Source organism: Ovis aries, chromosome 11 (assembly GCF_016772045.2).
Source record: "Ovis aries strain OAR_USU_Benz2616 breed Rambouillet chromosome 11, ARS-UI_Ramb_v3.0, whole genome shotgun sequence".
Lineage (NCBI taxonomy): Eukaryota > Metazoa > Chordata > Mammalia > Artiodactyla > Bovidae > Ovis > Ovis aries.
The window spans coordinates 46,293,464-46,319,113 of record NC_056064.1 but is presented as its reverse complement, the minus strand read 5'-3'; the positions used below and the strand labels follow the sequence as shown (position 1 = coordinate 46,319,113).

Sequence of the window (25,650 nt, the reverse complement as noted above, 5' to 3'; positions counted from 1 at the left end):
ATGGCAACCCATTCCAGTATTCTTGCCTGGAGAATCCCATGGACAGAGGAGCCTGGCAGGCTATAGGGTTGCATAGAGTCAGACACTACTGAAGCAACTTAGCATACATTTGAGACAAGTGTCAAAGCTTTCTACCATTTCCCACCACAGGAAGTTTTCTTCCTCATTATTTTTTGTCTACTGATTAATTCATTTATTAAATATGTAAAGAATTGTTAATATGAACTAGGCCATGTAGTAGGCTTTGTGGGTATGTGGCAGATATTGCTGGTTGTCTAACAATCAGCCATGAAAAGTGAAAGCGAAATCACTCAGTCGTGTTCTACTCTTTGCAACCCCATGGACTATAGGCAATAGTACTGGAATGGATTGCCATTTCCTTGTCCAGAGAATCCTCCGAACTCAGGGATTGAACCTGGGTCTCCCGTGTTGTAGACAGACGCTTTACCATCTGAGCCACCAGGAAACCCCAACTACTTACTATTCTTTGTGCTAAGAGAACTCTAATTTGGTAACCTTCCTCTATGTGGCCATATACCTCAGGCAAGACTGGGCGCTTCATAAGCCCTGAAAGTGGATTATGTCAAACTAGATTCAAAGCTAGTAGAAAGAAGGGAATAATAAATTCGGGTGTAGAGATAGATGAAATAGAAGTCAGAAAAATCAGGAGAATCAAGAAAATGAAAAGCTGACTCTTTGAAAAGAAAAAACTGACAAATCTTTAGCTAAATTGATTAAGGAAAAAGATGCAATATACTAAAATAAATAATGAAAGTGGGGAAATACTACAGACCTCAGAGAAATAAAAAGGATTATGTGAGAATACTATGAATAAGTACATGCCAACAAATTAGATAGCCCAGATGAAAAAGATATATTCCTAGAAACATAAATTACCAAAATTGACTCCAGAAGAAATAGAAACAGACCTTTAACAGCCTTTTAACAAGAAAATGGATTGAATTAGCAATCAAAAACTTCTCAACCAAACAAAAAAAAAAAAAGCCTGGGACCAGTTGGTTTCATTGGTGAATTCTACTAACATTTAAAGAAGAATTAATGCCAACTTTTCTCAAACTCCTCCAAAAAAATAGAAAAGGAGGAAATAATTCCTAATTCATTCTATGAAGCCAATATTACCCTAATACCAAAGGTGGGATTAGTGTAAAGTAACAGCTTAAAATAATGGAGAGTCTTAAAAAGAAGACAAAAATGTTCTGGAATTGGTTATTGTACAATATTGTGAATGTACTAAATACCACTGAATTATCTATTTCATAGCAGCTAATTTTATGTTATATGAATATGTGAATTTCATATATTGTTTGTTTCAATAAAACAAACAAATGTAAAAGTAGACACCACTATTCAATGGTGAAACTTAAGAAGTTTGTCCATTAAAACCACAAAAAGACAAGAAAGCCTGTTTTACCTCTAGTATTCAAATTGGGCTGCAATTCCTAACAAATTAAATATAACAAGAAAAAGAAATAATTGATTTTAAATATCTTTGTAGGGTTGTGGGAAACCAGATTAACATCAGAAAATCAACAAGAGTCTGGAAATACCACAGTACTAATTTTAATATATATTCAATTAAAATCCAAATGGTATTAATCATAGATTTTAGAAACAGTTTATGAAATTTATGGAAGACTAAGAATTACAAAATAACTGACATAATTTTGAGGAACAAGAAAGGGTACTTTTAAAAACTTTATTTTATATTAGAGTATTGTTGATTCACAATGTCGTGTTAGTTTCAAGTGCACAGCAAAGTGATTTACTTATACATATATTTATTCTTTTTCAGATCCTGTCCCATATAGGATATTACAGAGTATTGAGAAGAGCTTCCTGTGCTATACAGTAGGTCCTTTTTGACTATTTTATATATAGTAGTGTGTGTATGTTAACTCCAACCTCCTAATTTATCCCGCTACTTTCCTCTCTGGTAACCAACTTTGTTTTCTAAGTCTGTGATTCTGTTTCTGTTTTGTAAATAAGTTCATTTGTATCATTTCAAAAGATTCTATATGTAAATGATATCATATGATATTTGTCTTTCTCCATCTGACATACTTCACTTAGCATGATAATCTCTAATCTTGCCATGCTGCTGCAAATGGCATTATTTCCTTGTCTATCATGGCTGAGTAATACTCCATTTTATATATATATATATATATATATATATATATATATAAGACACACACACACACACACATATATATATATGTATATATATATATATAAGACACATCTCAAGAAGGGGTACTTACAATATTCAATTTCAAGATTTACTAATGTAAGGTCTTATTATTAAGGTAGCATAGTATATTGATAGAGGGAAAAATAGGTCAATGAAACAGTATAGAAACTTAGAAACTGACTCTAGCATATATGATAGTAAATATTACAAATCATTAGGAAAAGGGCTAATGAAATACTGGCCATTAATACAGAAAAATATTAGACCCTACTCCTGTACTCTTGCCTGGAAAATCCCATGAACGGAGGAGACTGGTAGGCTGCAGTCCATGGGGTCGCTAAAAGTTGGACACAACTGAGTGACTTCACTTTCACTAACTCACCAAAAATAAATAAATAAATAAATTTCTTATCAATTAAAAAGAAATCGGATAAAAACAATAGGAAAGATCTGATGATAAGGAAGAAATTTCTAAATAAAATACAAATTATAAAGGAAGATAGTGACAAATTTAATTCTATTAAAATTAAGAACTTCTGCTCAATGAAAGGTGATAATCTAAGCAACATGCTAAGTAAGAGACAGATATTTCTTGTGTCAGTTCAGTTGCTTAGTTATGTCCGACTCTTTGTGACCAAATGGACTTCACCTGTCCATCACCAACTCCTGGAGTTTGCCCAGACTCATGTCCATTGAGTCGGTGATGCCATCCAACCATCTCATCCTCTGTCGATCCTTCTCCTCCTGCCTTCAATCTTTCCCAGCATCAGGGTCTTCCCCAGTGAGTCAGTACTTTGCATCAGGTGGCCAAAGTATTGGAGTTTCAGCTTCAACATCAGTCCTTCCAATGAATATTCAGGACTGATTTCCTTTAAGAGGGACTGGTTGGATCTCTTTGCTGTCCAAGGGACTCTCAAGAGTCTTCTCCAACACCACAGTTGAAAAGTATCAATTCTGAGTGCCAAAGAATTGATGCTTTTGATTTCTTGTATATAAAACATAAAAATTATTAGCATACAGAGTGGGATGCTATATCCTACTAGCATACATATTAGCATATAATATGTGGGCTTCCCAGGTGGCAATAGTGGTAAAGAACCAACTTGCCAATGCAGGAGACATAAGAGACACGGGTTTGATCCCTGGGTCGGGAAGATCCCCTGAAGGAAGGCATGACAACTCACTCCAGTATCCTGGTCTGGAGAATCCCATGGACAGAGGAGCCTGGCAGGCTATAGTCCATAGGGTTTCAGACAGTCAGGTACGACTAAAGCGACTTAGCACACATGCACAGAGTACATAAAGAACTACAAGTTAATTAGTAAAATGCAAATTACCTAATAGATTTAGGCAAAATATATGAAAAGGCAATTTACAGAAAAGAAAGGTTGAATGATCAGTAAAGGTATGAGATGATAACCTCACTGGCAATCTGCAAATGCAGTTTAAAACAACAAGATACAATTTCATATCAACCCTGTTAAAATATAATACACCTGACAATGTCAAATGTTGATGAGGTAGAAAGTTGGGGCTATAAATACCAGTTTATAGGGGCAGCGGTAACAGATAGTCAGGAGTAAAGAAAGCAGAGTAAAGAAATCTTTAGGATGTTAAATAGAATTTAACGGGGACAGGGATTAAGGGAAAGTTAGAGTGAAGAATGACCCCAGTTTTATAGGAGATGTAGAGAACATGGAGTTAAGAATCTATTCAATTAAAATATAATGAATTTCTTTTTAGCCTGGGACATCTAAATAGAAATATTTAGCAGATACTTGGACATAACCCTTTGGAGCTCAGAGATGTTAGAGTATATTATATACTTCATGCTCACCATCAACTGGAAGATTAGCTATCAGAGCTTCATGTTCTTTTTCTGTGAGCTTAATTCCCATGTTTCCAAGAACTTTGTTCAGATCATTGACGTTAATCATCCCGCCTTAGAAAAAGAGAGTAAATTAAAATGAGGCAAATTAAATAACTTCAAAACATTAAAAATATAACTCTATCCATAAATTCCTTTTCTAATAGCCATTATTACCTCAGAAAAGTAATGGAAAAGCAGTAATAAAAATAAATCATATTCATGACTGAAAAAGTAAGTAGCAGAGTTATAAATAAAATTTCTCTTTTTAAAGTTGGGCTTGAGGGGGTAAGAAAACATACCATAAAATTTCTTACAATTTTTAAACTAGAGCTGAAGCAACTAATCTCATAGATTTCTGAAGTAACAGGTTATTTTTGTCACATAAACGCTCAGGTTATTTGTGGCAAATTTCTAAAATAACTAACTTGCTATATATAAGTAAATTTGAAATTATTTTTTTCACCTGCTTTGGTAAATGCAAAGCTAGATGCAAAAATATAATAAAGAATATTATCTGATAAAATAAAGATATTTAGGGATGCATAAGTAATGAATCAATAATATTCACAGTATAACGTTATAGACTCAAGAATTTAATAGGTATATTCTTACCTTTGAGAGACTTTACTTCATCCAAAACCCTATTTTGAAACACCTGTCCAATAGCTATAAGAAAAGGCAAATTCATGTCAGAATGAAAATTGTATGGTCATTCATAAAAGAGTATTTTGTATTTCATGATTCTATAAATATATTTTTCATAATTTTCCTTAAAATGTTATTTTAACTAGAAATTTTAACAATAAAGGTAGAAATAACAACTTTTAAAAAGGTGACATGTCCCTGTGATCTTTGTTACCCAAAGCAATTGTGAGTTTGGGCTATGCCAAGGCATCATCATCATTGCCACCATTATAGCCATCATTGCTACCACCACCACCAGTATCACCACCACCATCATAATCACAACTACAATAACAGCACAATAGATAACTTTTATTGAAATTTTACCTTATACTAAGCACATTTCAAAGTGCTTTATCATTTTTATCCTCTTTTTATAAATGAGGAAATTGACACACTGAGGTTTAGAAGAAACTTGTCTAAGATAACACAGAAGATAAGTAGCGGAGCTAGGATCTGAATCTAGGCATTCAGACACAGGGTATTTTGTTCTCAACCACTCTGCTATATTGTTGTTTCCCATTTTTTTAATATTTACTTATTTATTTGGTTGTATCAGATCTTAGTCGCCAACATGTGGGATCCTTGTTGAGGTGCATGGACTTCCTGGTTGTGGCACGCTGACTCAGTTGTTCCATGGCATGTGAGAATCTTAGTTTCCTGACCAGGAATCAAACTTGTATCCACTGCATTGTAAGAAGGATTCTTAACCACTAGATCACCATTTTTTTCCTCTGACTTCTTTCTCTTCCTTCTACTAGTTTTTCACTCTCCTCATTTTCCTTTCTTTCCTTGCTTATAATTAGGTTTTATAATTAAGTATAAGTAATATTAAGTCAGGGCTTCCAGTGGTAAAGGTTGTGCAGGTGGTAAAGAATCTGCCTGCCAATGCAGGAGATGCAAGAGATGTGGGTTTGATCCCTGGGTTGGAAAGAACCTCTGCAGTAGGACATGGCAACTGGCTCCAGTATTTTTGCCTGGAAAATTCCATGGACAGAGGAGCCTGGTGGGTTACAGTCATGGGGTCACAGAGTCGAACATGACCAAGCACACACACACACACACAATATTAATTGCTTTACTCATAGCCAAAGGTTTTAATGATTTAAAAAGCAAATTTAATTGACAGTTATATGGTTTCTACACAGCTTAGAATTTTTTTCTATTAAAGTTAAGACATTTCTAGAGGAAATTTCATAGGCAAGTTTTATAACTTCTTAAAAAGTCACCATCAATTGATAGGATTTTCTTCAGCTCTGAGCACTCCTTATCAGTCAGCTCAATTCCCAAGAAGATTTGGAAAGTCATTGACATCAACTTTTTTTCCTTTGAAAATATGAGAATATAGACATTTGAGAGGTATATGGCCTACCTAATGATTTCAAATAACGAAATATTCATGCCTATGAAGAATCAGGGGCTTCCCTGGTGGCTCAGAAGGTAACAATTTGAGAACATGCAAGGGCAGAATGAAATATATCCATATCAGTTCAGTTTAGTCACTCAGTTGTGCCCAACTCTTTGCAACCCCACGGACTGCAGCATGCCAGGCTTCCCTGTTCATCACCAACTCCTGGAGCCTATTCAAACTCATGTCCATTGCGTTGGTGATGCCATCCAACCATTCTCTATCGTCCCCTTCTCCTCCTGCATTCAATCTTTTCCAGCATCAGGGTCTTTTCTAATGAGTCGATTCTTCACATGAGGTGGCCAAAGTATTGGAGTTTCAGCTTCAGTCCTTCCAATGAACACCCAGGACTGATCTTTAGGATGGACTAGTTGGATCTCCTTGCAGTCCAAGGGACTCTCAAGAGTCTTCTCCAACACCACAGTTCAAAACCATCAATTCTTCAGTGCTCAGCTTTCTTTATAGTCCAAATCTCACATCCATACATGACTACTGGAAAAACCATAGCCTTGACTAGACGGACCTTTGTTGGCAAAGTAATGTCTCTGATTTTTAATATGCAGTCTAGGTTGGTCATAGCTTTCCTTCCAAGGAATAAGCGTCTTTCAATTACATGGCTGCAATCACCATCTGCAGTGATTTTGGAGCCCAGAAAAATAAAGTCAGCCACTGTTTCCCCATCTATTTACCATGTAGTGATGGGACCGGATGTCATGATCTTAGTTTTCTGAATGTTGAGCTTTAAGCTCATGTTATTGAGAAACTCAATAATAACATCAGAGATAATAACATAATTTTAAAATATTCCCAATAGTTTAACAGTTTTTACTGATCACTTGTGAATAACAGAAAGTGGTCAGAAGGAAGTATGAATTCTCCACAGTGATACTAAATCTAGACTGAGAGGAATTTTTTTCTCCTCTATTTAAAAACTCAAGTAGGCCATTATTAATTTTTTACCAGATTTATTGAACAGGTGTGAATATCTTTCACATATTATGGTCAATTTAAAAATGTATAGCTGCAGAGACCTGAGCAATCATCACCACAATCTAACACTAAAACATTTTTGTTACCCTAAACCTAATATTCATTAAGCCTAGTCCATCCTTCTCTACCATCCCCAGTACCAGGAAATATTGTCTATTCTCTGTCTCTATAGGTTTGCCAATAATAGACATCTCAGATAGATGAATCGCACAATATGCGATGTCTTATGATTGACTCCTTTTACTTAGCATAATATTTTCATTGATCCAAGGCACTTCAGCCCTAATTCAGTTTTAACTGTATTTAACAGTTTATTTCTAGATCATAAAAGGGGTAAGCCTAAGAATACAGTCCTTGGATCACGGAGTCTGGTGTAGGAATGTGGATTTTATGGCAATAGCGAAATAAGAAAGCATTTCAATACTTAATGACCAGAATGTCTGATAGTCCATGACTCTGAGAAAGGGAGTGAGCATTACCATACAGTTATGGGACATGTCCCACATGTCAGTACTCTCTCACCTCTGACCTACTCTTTTCTATATTTTTGCATTAACCTATTTCCAGACTGTTTTTCATGCAACTTTTCCCTCAACTGCTTTTCTCTTGCCTCACTTTTTATACTCCTAATAACAGTTCTGTCTTCATTTTCATGATTCCTTTAGAACCAAAATTAAAGGAGTTGTTGGCTTATGTTAATAAAATGATGAGAAAAAATATTTTCTTATTTTCTTTTTAAAATTCATTTCTAAGCTTTTTAAAATGTCTTCTTAATGGCAAGTAAGTTTTTTTCCAGAAGTGATTTTACAGATACTCACATCTCAGGTTATTTTCAACAGTGCAAAAAATGTAAGCACTCACCATCAACAGGCAGATTCTCTAGTAAGTCTTTACTTTCTGTTCCTATAAGCTTCATTCCCATGTTTTGCAAAACAGTGTCCAGTTTACTGACATCAACGATCCCTCCTTGGGAAAAAGAGAGGAAAATAAGCAAAATTTAATAAACTTGGAATGTGACAAAAAGCAATGAATTACTGTATATTATAGATATTGACACACAATGAAGTACATTTAGTTGTATAAAAACTGTCAGTAATGAAGGTGGAATTAGAATTTTTTTCCCTTGAGCCTTTTTTGGGGAATAGTCTATATAATTTGCTTTTAAAGATTATGGCATAACTTCTAGACCATTTACAGAAGTAGAGAAAATGTCACATACTTCTGCCAATAGGAAAGTGTTGTTCTTATTTCCTGAACTAAAATATGTGACATTATGATTTATGATACAAGAAGTATATGTTTTGTCTTCACCTCTGTACCAACCAGCTCCTAAAACCTTTGTAATTTCCTCAGTGATAAAAGTGATGGGAACATCCCTTGTTATAATATTTGGTCTTTTGTCCTCAGTTCCTAACATAGCTTCAGATCACTTAAGGTGAAAAGAATGTCTTCCATTATTCTTAAAAAGCCCCTTCCAACCACACCTGAGTTTATGGTATGCTAATGAGGTGCTTTTGGAAAGCCCTTGGATGATAACCACAATATACGGGGCTAGTTGCTAGAAGAACAAACCACTTGATTGGAACTTTCAGTCCTATTCTTGAAACTCTGGGAAGAAAAGGGGCACTGGAGGTTGAGTTAATCACCAATGGCCAAGGACTTCATCCATAATGCCTACATAATGAAGCCTCCATAAAAATCAGCTGAGGGAGTTTGGAGAGCTTCCAAGTTGGTAAACACATGGAAGTACCCGGAGGGCAGAGAGGACATAGAAGCTCTGTGCCCCATTCCACATACCTTGCCCTGTGCATTGCTTCCATCTAGCAATGTACAGATGTATGAACTGGGTTTAGAAAAGGCAGAGGAACCAGAGATCAAATGCTGTTTTAATACTATGTAAAACTATTACAGAAAATCTCATATACAGGTGCATAAACTCTCCCCTATGGTACAGTAGTGTTTACAATGCTCACTAAGTGGCAGGTATTCTTTCACATCTTCATGTTCCTCTTCTGTGAGCTTGATTCCCGGGTGTTCAAGCATGGTGTCTAGGTTATTGGCCTTAAACTTTCCTTCTTAGGAAAACATTTAGGAGTAATACATGAAAAAAATGAGTTTAAAATATTAAAAATATTTTGCACGGGAATTGTCATCTGACTATGCTTTACCATTATTATATACAGTTTTGAAAACACGAAATGTACTTATGTGATTATTATGTAAAAGCATCAAGTAATCAATAGAAAAAATCATAATTAAAATTATCTTCTTTTAAACTTTAACTTGGGTTGAAGACTATACTATAAATAGCCCATGAAAGGACAGACTATAAGATTAAATTATAACATACATCATAAGGAATAGGAATGAGCTTTGATGCCAGGTATCTAATTAATTAACTAGCTAATTAATTAATATAATAAAGTAAAAATTATGAGGTAACTTTAAAGGTATAAGCAGATTCTCACTACAATTTTTTTGAGGTGAAATTCACATAACATAAAATTAACCATTTTGAAGTGAACAATTAGTGGCATTTAGTACATATTCCCTGGTGACTCAGATGGTAAAGCGTCTGCTTGCAATGCTGGAGACCCAGGTTCGATCTCTGGGTCAGGAAGAGCCCCTGAAGAAAGAAATGGCAACCCACTCCAGTACTCTTGCCTGGGAAATCCAATGGACAGAGGAGCCTGGTAGGCTACAGTCCATGGGGTTGCAAAGAGTCGGACATGACTGAGCAACTACTTTACTGTAACAATGTTGTAAATAAATATTTACATAAAGAAGGCTGTCAGTTAGTCAGTTCAGTCACTCAGTTGTGTCCGACTCATAGACTGCACCCTGCCAGGTTTCCCTGTCCATCACCAACTCCTGGAGCTTGCTCAACACACGTCCATCGAGTTGGTGATGCCATCCAATCATCTCATCCTCTATTGTCCCCTTCTCCTCCTGCTTTCAGTCTTTCCCAGAATCAGGGTCTTTTCCAATGAGTCAGTTCTTTGCATCAGGTGGCCAAAGTATTGGAGCTTCAACTTCAGCATCAGTCCTTCCAATGAATATTCAGGACTGATTTTTTTAGACTGACTGGTTTGATCTCCTTGCAGTCCAAAGAACTCTCAAGAGTCTTCTCCAACACCACAGTTAAAAGCATCAATTCTTCAGTGCTCAGCTTACTTTATAGTCTAACTCTCACATCCATACATGACTACTGGAAAAACCATAGCTTTGACTAGACATACCTTTGTTGGCAAAGTAATTTCCACCTTTTAATATGCTATCTAGGTTGGTCATAGCATCACCTGGGAATCTCCCTTTTCATTGGCGGTTTAGTAGCTTGGTCATGTCCAACTCTTGCGACCCTATGGACTGCAGTTTACCAGGCTCTTCAGTTCAGTTCAGTTGCTCAGTCGTGTCCGACTCTTTGCGACCCCATGAATCGCAGCACGCCAGGCCTCCCTGTTCATTACCATCTCCCAGAGTTCACTCAGACTCACGTCCATTGAGTCCATGATGCCATCCAGCCATCTCATCCTCAGTCGTCCCCTTCTCCTCCTGCCCCAATCCCTCCCAGCATCAGAGTCTTTTCCAATGAGTCAACTCTTCGCATGAGGTGGCCAAAGTACTGGAGTTTCAGCTTTAGCATCATTCCTTCCAAAGAAATCCCAGGGTTGATCTCCTTCAGAATGGACTGGTTGGATCTCCTTGCAGTCCAAGGGACTCTCAAGAGTCTTCTCCAACACCACAGTTCAAAAGCATCAATTCTTTGGCACTCAGCCTTCTTCACAGTCCAACTCTCACTACCATACATGACCACAGGAAAAAACATAGCCTTGACTAGATGGACCTTAGTCAGCAAAGTAATGTCTCTGCTTTTGAATATACTATCTAGGTTGTATAACTTTTATCTAGGTCATAACTTTTCTTCCAAGGAGTAAGCATCTTTTAATTTTATGGCTGCAATCACCATCTGCAGTGATTTTGGAGCCCCCCAAAATAAAGTGTGACACTGTTTCCACTGTTTCCCCATCTATTTCCCATGAAGTGATGGGACTGGTTGCCATGATCTTAGTTTTCTGAATGTTGAGCTTTAAGCCAACTTTTTTACTTTCCACTTTCACTTTCATCAAGAGGCTTTTTAGCTTCTCTTCACTTTCTGCCATAAGGGTGGTTGTCATCTGCATATCTGAGGTTATTGATATTTCTCCCGGCAATCTTGATTCCAGCTTGTGTTTCTTCCAGTCCAGCGTTTCTCATGATGTACTCTGCATAGAAGTTAAATAAGCAGAGTGACAGTATACAGCCTTGACGTACTCCTTTCCCTATTTGGAACCAGTCTGTTGTTCCATGTCCAGTTCTAACTGTTGCTTCCTGACCTGCATACAGATTTCTCAAGAGGCAGGTTAGGTGGTCTGGTATTCCCATCTCTTTCAGAATTTTCCACAGTTGATTGTGATCCACACAGTCAAAGGCTTTGCCATAGTCAATAAAGCAGAAATAGATGTTTTTCTGGAACTCTCTTGCTTTTTCCATGATCCAGCAGATGTTGGCAACTTGATCTCTGGTCCCTCTGCCTTTTCTAAAACCAGCTTGAACTTCAGGAAGTTCACGGTTTACAGGTTGCTGAAGCCTGGCTTGGAGAATTTTGAGCATTACTTTACTAGCATGTGAGATGAGTGCAATTGTGCGGTAGATTGAGCATTCTTTTGCATTTCCTTTCTTTGGAATTGGAATGAAAACTGACCTTTTCCAGTCCTGTGGCCACTGTTGAGTTTTAAAGAATGAAGGGATGGAGCCAAAGCAAAAACAATACCTAGTTGTGGATGTGACTGGTGATGGAAACAAGATCCGATGCTGTAAAGAGCAATATTGCATAGGAACCTGGAATGTCAGGTCCATGAATCAAGGCAAATTGGAAAGATGGCAAGGGTGAACGTCGACATTCTAGGAATCAGCAAACTAAAATGGACTGGAATGGGTGAATTTAACTCAGATGACCATTATATCTACTACTGAGGGCAGGAATCCCTCAGAAGAAATGGAGTAGCCATCATGGTCAACAAAAGAGTCCGAAATGCAGTACTTGGATGCAATCTCAAAAACGACAGAATGATCTCTGTTCGTCTCCAAGGCAAACCATTCAATATCACAGTTATCCAAGTCTATGCCCCAACCAGTAATGCTGAAGAAGCTGAAGTTGAACAGTTTTATGAAGACCTACAAGACCTTTTAGAACTAACACCCAAAAGAGATGTCCTTTTCATTACAGCGGACTGGAATGCAAAAGTATGAAGTCAAGAAACACCTAGAGTAACAGGCAAATTTGGCCTTGGAATGAGGAATGAAGCAGGGCAAAGACTAATAAGAGTTTTGCCAAGAAAATGCACTGCTCATAGCAAACACCCTCTACACATGGATATCACCAGATGGTCAACACCAAAATCAGATTGATTATATTCTTTGCAGCCAAAGATGGAGAAGCGCTATACAGTCAAAAAAACAAGACCGGGAGCTGACTGTGGCTCAGACCATGAACTCCTTATTGCCAAATTCAGACTTAAATTGAAGAAAGTAGGGAAAACCACTAGACCACTCAGGTATGACCTAAATCAAATTCCTTATGATTATACAGTGGAAGTGAGAAATGGATATAAGGGCCTAGATCTGATAGATAGAGTGCCTGATGAACTATGGAATGAGGTTCGTGACATTGTACAGGAGACAGGTATCAAGAACATCCCCATTGAAATGAAATGCAAAAAGCAAAATGGCTGTCTGGGGAGGTCTTACAAATAGCTGTGAAAAGAAGAGAGGCGAAAAGCAAAGGAGAAAAGGAAAGACATAAGCATCTGAATGCAGAGTTCCAAAGAATAGCAAGAAGAGATAAGAAAGCCTTCTTCAGCAATCAATGCAAAGAAATAGAGGAAAACAATGGAATGGGAAAGACTAGAGATCTCTTCAAGAAAATTAGAGATACCAAGGGAACATTTCATGCAAAGATGGGCTCGATAAAGGACAGAAATGGTATGGACCTAACAGAAGCAGAAGATATTAAGAAGAGGTGGCAAGAATACACAGAAGAACTGTACAAAACAGATCTTCACGACCCAGATAATCATGATGATGTGATCACTAATCTAGAGCCAGACATCTTGAAAAGTGAAGTCAAGTGGGCCTTAGAAAGCATCACCAGGCTCTTATGTCCATGGAATTTTCCAGGCAAGAATACTGCAGTGGGTTGCCATTTCCTACTCCAAGGAATCTTCCCAATCCAGAGAATGAAGCCAGGTCTCCCACATTGCAGGCAGATTCTTTACTGTCTGAACCACCAGGGAAGCCCCTTTCATTGTCTTGGTTGATCTTGAATTATTATTTCAAAACAAGGAACAGCAATCAATGGCAAGACTAGATGACAGTCTCAAATAATAGCTATATATTTTTCTTTCATAATTCTGGTTCATTTTATTACAGCAATATTTTAAAAAGTACCATTATAATCTCAGATAGGTCTCTTAAGCTAAAAAAATATTTTTCTATTATGATAATTGATAGCTCCACATCTAGTCCCACTTTTCCTAATGGATACATCATCCCACGCAAAGAAAATAAGACAATGAAGATCACCTGCATATTCTTTCTGGTAGATTGAACGTGATAAAAATGATAGAATGAAACAAAAAAATATCTTAGGGAACAGTTCTGTCCTACACAATGATGCAATTAAATGCATCTTAATAAGATAAGCAAGTATTAATTCAATTAAGGTTATAAAATAGTCAGGAAATGTTTCAAACACTTAGCCTCACTGGAGTGATCTCAGGTTTATATCTTTAATTTTTGTTTATTTAGTTTATGAATTAATTTAGCTCTAATATGAAGTTTTGGAGAAGGCAGTGACACCCCACTCGAGTACTCTTGCCTGAAAAATCCCATGGACAGAGGAGCCTGGTAGGGTGCAGTCCATGGGGTCACCAAGAGTCAGACACGACTGAGTGACTTCACTTTCATTTTTCATTATCATGCACTGGAGAAGGAAATGGCAACCCACTCCGGTGTTCTTGCCTGGAGAATCCCAGGGATGGGGGAGCCTGGTGGGTTGCCGTCTATGGGGTCGCACAGAGTTGGACATGACTGAAGCAACTTAGCAGCAATGTGAAATTTACTGCTCTTTAGAGTTTGTCTACAGCCCACTGAGGGAGATTAGAAGTCTGGGAACATAGTCCTTGGACCACAGAATCTGGTTCAGGAATATAAGGATGTAAGCAAAAGCATGAGTGGCTGAGCATTCTTGCATTCCTTGCATGACAGCTTGAATTCTTCATGGTCCTTTCCCTTGGGGCATCTGGAAGACTCTGCCCTTCTCATGTGGTGTAGGAAATAAGTCCCACACTTAACACGCCTCCCTTATTCTTCTGTCCTAAAGTCCCTGGAAATAATGGTGGTGATAGAACTCTTTTTTTTTTTTTAACTATTTTTATTTTTTTGGCATGGTCTAACTTCTTTTTTATTTTTTTAATATAAATTTATTTATTTTAATTGGAAGCTAATTACTTTACAGTATTGTAGTGGTTTTGCCATATATTGACAGGAATCAATTTCCCACATTTGGCTAAGCTGTCTTTTCTATTAAAAAACAATTCCTGTTTTAAAGGGAATGTATACCATTCCATTCCCCCACAGTGCTGTCTTTCTCTAGTTCTACCCAAGTCTAATAGTGGCACTGGCCATATTCTCAACTGAATCAGAATTGCTGAAAATATCAAGGGACAAAACACGTTTACTTTCTTTTTTTAAAAAAAGGTTTATTTTTTTAATTAAAGTATAATTGCTTTACAGAATTTTGTTGCTTTTTGTCCAACATCAACATGTTTACTTTCTGTCTTGAGTCATCTTTACTGTCTTCTGTCTCAATGTCAAGTAAGAGTTTTCAGAGATTACTTTTATGGAAGCCCATATTCTCCAGACACCCTGAACAATTCAAACATGTCTTAAATACTTACCATTACCTGGTAGATTGTGTGTCATATTACTAATTTCTTTTTCTGTATAGTTCATCCCCGTGTTTTGCAAAAGAGTACCCACCTTACTGACATCAATAATCTTATCTTGTGAAAAAGAAAAGCATGTACAAAAAACTTATTGGTTCTACAATGTGGCCATTGATGTTACTTACTGTGCGTTATGATTACAGCTTTGTATAGTCAAAGCTATGGTTTTTCCACTAGTCATGTACAAATGTGAGAGCTGGACCATAAAGAAGGCTAACTGTAGAAGAATTGACGCTTTTGAATTGTAGTGCTGGAGAAGACTCTTGAGAGTCCCTTGGACAGCAAGGAGATCAAACCAGTCAATCCTAAAGGAGATCAACCCTGAATAGTCATTGGAAGGACTGAGCTGAAGCTGAAGCTCCAATACTTTGGCTACCTGATGTCCACTCCAGCACTCTTGCCTGGAAAATCCCATGGACGGAGGAGCCTGATAGGCTACAGTCCATGGGGTCGCAAAGAGTCGGACACGACTGAATGACTTCACTTCACTTCACTTCACTTCACCTGATGCAAAGAGTCAACTCATTAGAAAAGACCTGATTCTGGGAAAGACTGAAGGCAGGAAGAGAAGGGGATAACAGAAGACAAGGTGGTTAGATGGCATCACTGACTCAGTGGACATGAATTTGAGCAAGCTTTGGGGGATAGTGAAGGATAGGGAAGTGTGGTGTGCTACAGTTCATGGGGTCACAAGAGTTGGATGATTTAACAACTGAACAACAACTTCTTCATTCACCTTATCAAGAAGGCCAAGATTTAATAAGGTCTGTTCATATATATACCAAGGGGGTCAATAAGGGTATTTGAATTAAAATTGATATATTCAAAATGGTTAATCAAGTTCTTAATTATTTACAGCAAATGGTAAAATAAATGAAAATGAGTAAAGTTTATTTTTCTTTTCTGAACTCCCAGATTAGATACCTTAACTCCTAACTAAAACTGACCAGCAAGTTGTTTCCATTCATTTGGATGACTATGTTATTCAGACCCATCTTACAATGAAAATCTTGAATAAAATATAACAAGCATCATTTTGAAAGCAACGAAGAGCTGGAAGAGAGTAAGGAATTACTAGTCCAAAGTTTCACGAAAAACAGGAAGCTAGGCAGGTGCCAGGAAGAGGCACTTTCTCTTTTTGAATTGCTCACAATGTTCATGGGGCACTCTTACTGTGCACACCTACTGAGGCATGTATGGCATCATTTATATCCATGGAGGCCCAAACTACAACAAATTGGGCACAGCATCATCATCACATGATCTAATCTTGACTCAGAATAATGCCAGTCTATATTAAATGTGGAAGATTTTTATGTTCAATCTAAATTTGAAAGGATAGCTGGTATTTCTGTACCAAAGAAAATAAGAAATAATGGTGCACCATATACCTTTGTGTTTCTTCATGTTGGGGTTTTTTGACTAGGCACGATAATAAGCAAGTACATGCAATAAGTACTCTGACCACAAAAGTGATTTCCAAACCCTAAAAAATCAATAATCTTCTTACTTGGGAATATATTACATAAAAAATGGAAGATTAAAAAAAATAGACAAATATCCTACTAATAAAAGTCACACAGAAAGACATCCCCAAAAAGAACAGCCAGACCTGGGGGAAGCCCACATATACTTATGTGTCTAGGGGAGAGGAATGAGGGCCTAGGGTTAGACCAACCTATATTAAAACATGATAAAGCTGTCATATTCAAAGCAATTTAGTATTAGTATATGAATAATCAGAGCAATAGGACAAAATATGAATTCCCCGAACAGGCAAGTGCATATAGAAACTAAGTATATAGTTAAGATGGCATCTCACATTATAGGGAATGAAGATAGAACTTTAAATAAGCAATTTGTGACAACTGTTTTTTGTTGTTGTTCAGTCACTAAGTCAGGTCCAATTCTTTGTGACAACTGTATAGCTATTTTCAAAAAGAGAAAATAAATCTGTACTTCCTGATAGAAATCAATGCAAAATGTACAGTATTACATATGAAGTATTCTTGTCAAAAAAATGTTAAAATTGAAAATAATTAAACCGTTAGAGCTGACTTCTAGTTATAGGGAATACAAGGGCTAGAGGAACAAGACAGATGAGAAAACAAATTTAGTAAATGGGATATTCTACAAGATAACTGGCAACAGATACAGTTTCTTCAATAAATTAGAGCTTTAGTAAAAGAGGAAGAGGAAGGAGGATCAGCTTTATATTCCATGAGATTCAAGTGTCTTAATAGATACAGGGTGTAAACTTTGGTGTTTGACTTAAACTATTAACAACTGTAACTATAAACTATTGTTTATAAACTATAAACTATTACAACTGTAACTATTAACAACTGTAAAAATATTAGAGATAAGTAAGAAAAATTTAAATTAAATTATATAATGGCATTAAAGTAATGTAAAAATTGGTCTGTATTTTTAAGAGATGCATACTGAAGTATGTAAGAACAAAATGATGTTGGAACTTGTTTTGAACTATTTCAGTCAAAAAATAAAAACAAAAAAGAAACAAGTGTAACAAAATCTTCATACTTGTTGGTGACAGGAATATGTGAGAAAGAATAATTGTATGATTCTATTACTACTTTTGTGTATGTTTGGAAATGTTTATTATGCCCCAAAGGTGGAAAGAACCCAAATGCCTATCAACTGATAAGCAGATAAAGAAAATATATATCCACACAATGGAATATTATTTGCCAACAAAAAGGAATGAAGCAGTATACTCATGTTCATAGCAGCATTATAAACAACTAGAATGTGGAAGCAACCCAGTGTTCACTGGTGGATGAACGGATAAGCAGAATGTGGGATGCACCTACAGTGGAATATTACTGAGCCTTAAAAGGCAGGAAATTCCAACATATACTATAACATAGGTGAACCTTGAGGATATTATGCCATGTGAAAGAAATCAGTCATTCCACTTACATGAAATCAGAGGGACAGAAAGTCATAGGGACAGAAATAGAATGGTGGCTGCTAGGGGTTGGGGATAAGGGGCAGTGGGGAGCTTTTGTTTAATGAATATAAAGTTTCAATTTGCAAAATGAAAAGAATTCTGGAGATGGATGATGGTAATGGTTGAAATTAAAAGACGCTTATTCCTTGGAAGGAAAGTTATGACCAACCTAGATGGCATATTCAAAAGCAGAAACATTACTTTGCCAACAAAGGTCCGTCTAGTCAAGGCTATGGTTTTTCCAGTGGTCATGTATGGATGTGAGAGTTGGACTGCGAAGAAAGCTGAATGCTGAAGAATTGATGCTTTTGATCTGTAGTGTTGGAGAAGACTCTTGAGAGTCCCTTGGACTGCAAAGAGATCCAACCAGTCCATCCTAAAGGAGATCAGCCCTGGGTGTTCATTGGAAGGACTGAAGCTAAAGCTGAAACTCCAATACTTTGGCCACCTGATGTGAAGAGCTGACTCATTTGAAAAAGACCTGATGCTGGGAGGAATTGGAGGCAGGAGGAGAAGGGAACAACAGAGGATGAGATGGTTGGATGGCATCACCAACTCGATGGACATGAGTTTGGGTGAACTCCGGGAGTTGGTGATGGACAGGGAGGCCTGGCGTGCTGCAGTCCATGGGGTCGCAAAGAGTTGGACACGACTCAGCGACTGAACTGAACTGAACTGAACTGATGCTGGGAAAGACTGAAGGCAGGAGGAGAAGGAGATGACAGAGGATGAGATGGTTGGATGGCATCACAGATTCAATGGACATTAGTTTGGGTAAACTCCGGGAGTTGGTGATGGACAGGGAGGCCTGGGGTGCTGCAGTCCATGGGGCTGCAAAGAGTCGAACATGACTGAGTGACTGAACTGAACTGAACTGAACTGAACTGAATGGTTGTACAATAATATCAATGGACTTAATACCACTGAACTGTATACTTTAAAATGATTAAGAGAGTAAATTTTATGTTATGTGTATTTTATCACAATAAAAATATTGAAAAAAAGGCAAAAAATAAGAATGAATTAACTGATACATACTACAATACAGATAAACCTGTACATACTAAGTGAAATAAGCTAGTCACAAAACCCACAGATTATACCATTTATTTGAAATGGTAAGGCAAATCTACAGAGACAGAAAATAGATTAGTAATTACATAGGGCTTGTAGGGTGATAGCTAAAGGCCATGAGATTTCTTTTTGGGGTGATCTGGATATTCACAAAGTCCTTTAATAACCCTACTAACTATAATATAATTGTAGTTAGTCATAATAAAGTAATTAGAAGGATATGAGGGTAGAATGAAGAAATGACAGAAAATAAACTGAAAGAAAGTAAGAAACTTTATATTTTGTATATAAAATTGTTTTCCCATTTATGTCATTGAGAACTGAATAGACTGCAATGGATTATAAGCTTCCCTGAGAACATGGGCTCCTAAATGCAAGTAAGACCAAATATTTCTTACAAGAATATAAGACAGTTAACTCTGTGTGGGATAACTACGACAACACTGTGGTATTAATAATTGGTATGAAGAGTATAATAGTAAGCAAATAGTTGAGGCATCTGTCAATAGGCTACTGTAAGTACCAGCCACTAGCACTCTTTTGTTTTTCTCTCACATTGAATAGAAACTTCTTTTATTTATTCTAATTCTTTCATTAAATATTTATTATAATATGTGAAAGGTACTAAGATGAGAGAGGGATAAAAATGCAAAATGAAGATCCAGGTATGGTCTCTGGCAAAAGAAGCTCACATTTTATAGATGAATGGTACTCATTTGTAATACAATGAGTTAGAGTTGAGTGAAGGTTAACTCTCAGGATTCCAGCTTGTATTACTAAGATAATAATGATGGTACTATAATAGTGAAAAAGTATGGAAATACGAGTCAAATTAGGGTCCAGAGTTTCTCAGTTACTGGACGTGCTATTGGTATTATCTGTGGAACAATTCTTCAGTGTGTTGAAAAGTCCCATTAATTGTAGAGCACTTAGTATCCCTGGCACTCATGCGTGTGTGCTCAGTTGTGTCCAACTCTTTGGGACCCTATGGACTGCAGCCCACCAAGCTCCTCTGTCCATGGGATTTTCCAGGCAAGAACACTGGAGTGGCCAGCCATGCCCATCTCCAGGGGATCTTCCTGACCCAGGGATCAAACCCACGTCTCTTGCATCTCCTGCATTGGCAGACAGATTCTTTACCACTGTGCCACCTGGGAAGTGCTCAGGGAATTTAATACTAATAGTACCCAATCTTAAAATCACCTGTGACAACCAAACATGCCCCCAATATATTTCTAAAAGCCCCATGTGGCTGCTTTCATAAAGTACCACAATGATAATTATGAACTCAGTTACTGACAAAATCCATGATGTCTGAGGGACAGCACAGACATGTTCTATAGAAATTAAAATATACCAATTCAATATTTAGGTGAGAAAATTGGTCCAAAGATATAAATATGAACATTTTCAGGAATTATAGGGAAAATTAAGTTTTTTGTGAGAGTGTTGAACAGAACAATAAACTGAAGACAACTGTTTTCTGCTCCCTAGGATTTCTAGAAAAGAAGAAATAGGACTTACCTTTACATAAGAAATTAATTCATTTCAAGATCTACAAAATAGCTTTTGGGTACTAAATATCACTAATTTTAGAAATTCTCATACTCATATTTACAAACACAAATTCCCACCAAAGGCACAGTTATTTCGAAAATACTCACCATTAGCTAGCAGGTTTTCTGTCAGTTTTTCCTTTTCCTTTTCTATGAGTTTAATCCTCATTTCCCCCAGAATGTTGTCCAAAGTACTCATGTTAACCTTCCCTCCTTAGGAAAGCAGTAGGAGTGGAAAATGACAAAAAAATAACATTTCCAAAATATTAAAAATACATTCATGTCTGTGTATTACTAATTAGCTTGTGTTACTGATATTAAAAAAGAGAGAAAATATAATTCATGTATCTGTACTATCATTTAACACTTTTAATAGAGCTATCAAGACTAATTTCCAATGTTCAGAAAAATTCAATAGGATAGATAAATCTAGAACCTATTTCCTATTACCTTTTCTTGGGGATAACCTGAAACAACAAAATGTGCCCAAGGTAGTTTAGCACCTACTGCTGTAGACCACAGATCTCATCTTTCCAAATAATAACAAGGGGCCATTCTCATTTGCTTGAACTCCCAGATCATTTCTGCTGAGTAACTGCTAATCCTCGACTTCAATGTTTGCTGTGTAGACCTAGATTTGATTTTTCAATTAAAATGTTTTCATCTATTTCCACTCTCCTTGCTCCAGTTTGTTCTCTTTTCCCTGACTCTTCTCTGGTCTTTTGTGGTCTTCAGAAACTTCAGCATCATTTATGATTCACAGTGAAAGAAGTTGCTGACATAACAAACTCAATGTAAGTCTTAAAGATGGAATTTATTTCTATTTAGAAATAGATTCTGTGAGGTTTTAAAATGTCTTCTTGGTGCCAGATTAGTAGCTTTAGAGATTCATATCAGCATTTCATAAGCCCAAGACCTCTTGAGTGGTTAACTGTTACATTAAATACTCAGTTATTAATTTTCAGATTCTATTTCCGATTTTAAGGTTTTTTGCCTATGAGATTCAGCCTCATGTTTTACAGAAAAGTATATAACTTGTTGATAACAATCATCCCCTTCCCTTTAAGAAACTGAGAGGAATAAACCCAAAGTTTAGTGATTCTTAAATGTAACCAAAAACTATTAATTCCTGCATAATATGGTTATAGGTTTTAGTACAAAGACCATGGCTAAATAAATTCTGTTCAAGTGTTTAAAAGATGTTCAATAATAGAATAAAATCTCTTCCCTGAGCCACTCCACATAGAAAGTTTTAAAAGAAGTTGATTAACTGCTTAGTGAAACACAGCAATGGGGAAAACAAATTTCATACTTCTACCCAGTAAGCATGATTTTTTTTTTTTTTTGCTGACACCCAGAGAAATTTTTCTTTTTCTGAGTAAATTTCTTAGCAATTACTACTTTTTTGTTTCTTAATCACTCTTCAGACTAGATAGTACTTATTTTCTTCTTTTCCATAAACTTTCAACAAATTATGAAGTGTTCTAACATGTAATGCAGAATATCTGCAAAAGAACAGATGGATTAAAAGAAGCATAAGCATGCCATCAAAATATTAGAAGGGTGCAGCTATCAAGATTCAATATCCTATTCTTTTTTTTGCTTATCTTTAAAGGCCTTCATACCATCAATCATCCTATTCTGATTGATCTTTCCATGAGCTTTAAGAAATATACTAATCAAAATCTCACAAAAGTGATAAAAAGACTCATTAAACAGTATAGGAGCCACCATTTCACAAAGTCAGAACTTTCATTTCCCTAAAAAGTACAAATTTACTCTCAGTAATTTTTTTATAAAATATGAAATGGAGTAAACTGTTAAGAAGGCCCCTTTTCACTCATTGGCATCTAAGGTAGTTATTGCCTGGACTCTAGCATGCAGAAGCCCCTTCCTCATTTATTGTTTGTAATGCCTCATTTATTTTCATTCCAATACTTTTCAATGCCTTCCTTTTCCCCGTTAATTCTCATTTTAAACTTTAGGACTTACAATGGACTAAAAAATAAGAACCAGTATTTTTCATCCATGGTCATGGGATTTATAACTAGAGTCTACTAATTCCCAAACTAAAAATGAGAGGACAGAGTTGGTGTTTCTTCTTAAGATAAAACAATATTGCCTTCTAAACGTTTTTTGGACAGTTTTTGTTTTTTACCTAGATAGGAAGCAGAATAGTTACAGAAATTCTTACCATTAATAGGCACATTGTTCACCAAATCATGTTTCTTTTCTTTGAGTTCTACTCCTATATTTCCAGGAACTTTTTTCATGTCATTGACAACAACCTCTCCTTCTTCAAAGCAAAAGAAATGGAGACTTATGGTATTATTGTGAATGATGCCATGATTTGATATAATTAAAAGAAAACAAACTGTCTTTGCAGCATTACAACCAACTGCAGGATAAACAGGTACCTGACCTAACAAATAGGCCATTGTCAGATAAAGACTTTGTTGTTAATTCTAGTATGATCTCTGAATGATAATCAAGGCAACAAAACAAGCAATTATGAGAATAACTTTGTAGTAAATTAGGATGATATAGATTGCTGATATAAAATAAGTTTTATTAGCAAGCACTTGCTTTATTATGAGTTCAACTCTAATTTTACCAAAACTTTTCTTCACCATTTGCTGTGTTGAACTAGAATTCACCTTTCCCATTATATAAGAGAAGATATGCTAATTACTGGCAAGGAGTCCAGATAATGACTTTGGAAACAACAAAGTACAATGAAGTTTTACTGCTAAAAGTTCTAGTATTTCAGTATCTAACTCTAGGCATTTATACGTTTTTTAAGGAGTATGGGGGTAATAGATTTTAAAAGCCCATATAATCATAATGTGGAAAGAGCATTTAATTATAATTTAGTGGAAAGAATTCAGTTCTTAGCCTGTTAGCATCTTCCTCTTTCCTTTAAATTAATTATTTTTCTGTGCTGGGTCTTCATTGTTGTCGTGGGATTTCTTTAGTTGCAGTAAGCAGGAGCTACACTTCACTGTGGTGTGCCAGCTCTAGGGCACAGAACTTCAGTAGTTGCAGCTTCCCAGCTCTAGAGCACAGGTTCATAAATTGTGCTACATGGGCTTAGTTGCCACGTGGCATGTGGGATCTTCTCAGACAAGGGATAGAATCTGTGTCTCACGTATTGGCAGGCAAATTCTTTACCACTAAGCCACCATGGAACCCCTTCCTCTTTATTTAAATGTATTTTTTATTGATGTATAGTTGAATCTCAATGTTGTGTTCATTACTGCTGTAAAGCAGTCAGTCAGTAATAATATATATATGTGCATGTATATATTTTTCAGATTCTTTTCCATTATGGCTTATTACAGGATATTGAATATATTCCCCAAGCTATACAGTCATATCTTGGCTATTGTGAATAGTGCTGCTACGAACACAGGGATGCCCATATCTTTTTGAATTAAAGCTTTGTCTGGAAATATGCCCAGGAGTGGGATTGATAGATCATATGGTAATTTTATTTTTAGTTTGCTGAGGAACCTGCATACTATTTTCCACAGTGGTGACACAAACTTGCATTCCTACCAACAGTTAGGAGGGTTCCCTTTTCTCCACAACCTCTCCAGCATTTGTTATTTGTAGACTTTTAATGGTTCCAAATAGGAAAAGGAGTACGTCAAGGCTGTATATTGTCACCCTGCTTATTTAACTTCTATGCAGAGTACATCATGAGAAATGCTGGGCTGGAAGAAGCACAAGCTGGAATCAAGATTGCCAGGAGAAATATAAATAACCTCAGATATGCAGATGACACCACCCTTATGGCAGAAAGTGAAGAGGAACTAAAAAGCCTCTTAATGAAAGTGAAAGAGGAGAGTGAAAAAGTTGGCTTAAAGCTCAACATTCAGAAAACGAAGATCATGGCATCCGGTTCCATGACTTCATGGCAAATAGATGGGGAAACAGTGGAAACAGTGTCAGACTTTATTTGGGGGGGCTCCAAAATCACTGCAGATGGTGATTGCAGCCATGAAATTAAAAGACGCTTATTTTGGAAGAAAAGTTATGACCAACCTAGATAGCATATTCAAAAGCAGAGACATTACTTTGCCGACTAAGGTCCGGCTAGTCAAGGCCATGGTTTTTCCAGTGGTCATGTATGGATGTGAGAGTTGGACTGTGAAGAAGGCTGAGCGCCGAAGAATTGATGCTTTTGAACTGTGGTGCTGGAGAAGACTCTTGAGAGTCCCTTGGACTGCAAGGAGATCCAACCAGTCCATTCAGAAGGAGATCAGCCCTGGGATTTCTTTGGAAGGAGTGATGCTAAAGCTGAAACTCCAGTACTCTGGCCACCTCATGTGAAGAGCTGACTCATTGGAAAAGACTCTGATGCTGGGAGGGATTGGGGGCAGGAGGAGAAGGGGACAACAGAGGATGAGATGGCTGGATGGCATCACTGACTCAATGAATGTGAATCTGAGTGAACTCTGGGAGTTGGTGATGGACAAGGAGGCCTGGCGTGCTGCGATTCATGGGGTCACAAAGAGTCGGACATGACTGAGCGATTGAACTGAACTGAATGATAGCCATTCTGACTGGTGTGCAGGGGTACCTCATTGAGGTTTTGATTCACAATTCTCTAATAATTAGCAATGTTGAGCATCTTTTCACATGCCTGTTGACCACCTGCATGTCTTCTTTTAAGAAACGTCTCTTTAGGTCTTCTGCCCAGTTTTTATTGGGTAGCCTATTTCTTTGCTATTGAGTTGTATGAGCTATTGTTATATTTTGGAAATTAAGCCATTGTCAATCACATCATTTGCAAATATTTTCTCCCATTCTGTAGGTTGTCTTTTTGTTTATT

The 25,650-nt window shown here is 36.8% G+C and overlaps 1 protein-coding gene across 1 annotated transcript in view; it reads right to left on the bottom strand.

Annotated features, from left to right (window-relative positions):
• EFCAB13 (EF-hand calcium binding domain 13) overlaps positions 1 to 25,650 on the bottom strand; it is a 315,250-nt gene that overhangs the window by 119,005 nt on the left and 170,595 nt on the right. The window contains exons 26-30 of the mRNA XM_060395750.1: positions 23,008 to 23,109; positions 20,922 to 21,026; positions 8,026 to 8,130; positions 4,695 to 4,748; positions 4,050 to 4,154 (exon numbers count right to left, since the gene is read on the bottom strand). Of these exons, the coding sequence (XP_060251733.1) occupies positions 4,050 to 4,154; positions 4,695 to 4,748; positions 8,026 to 8,130; positions 20,922 to 21,026; positions 23,008 to 23,109 (471 nt within the window). The remainder of the gene's footprint in view (positions 1 to 4,049; positions 4,155 to 4,694; positions 4,749 to 8,025; positions 8,131 to 20,921; positions 21,027 to 23,007; positions 23,110 to 25,650) is intronic.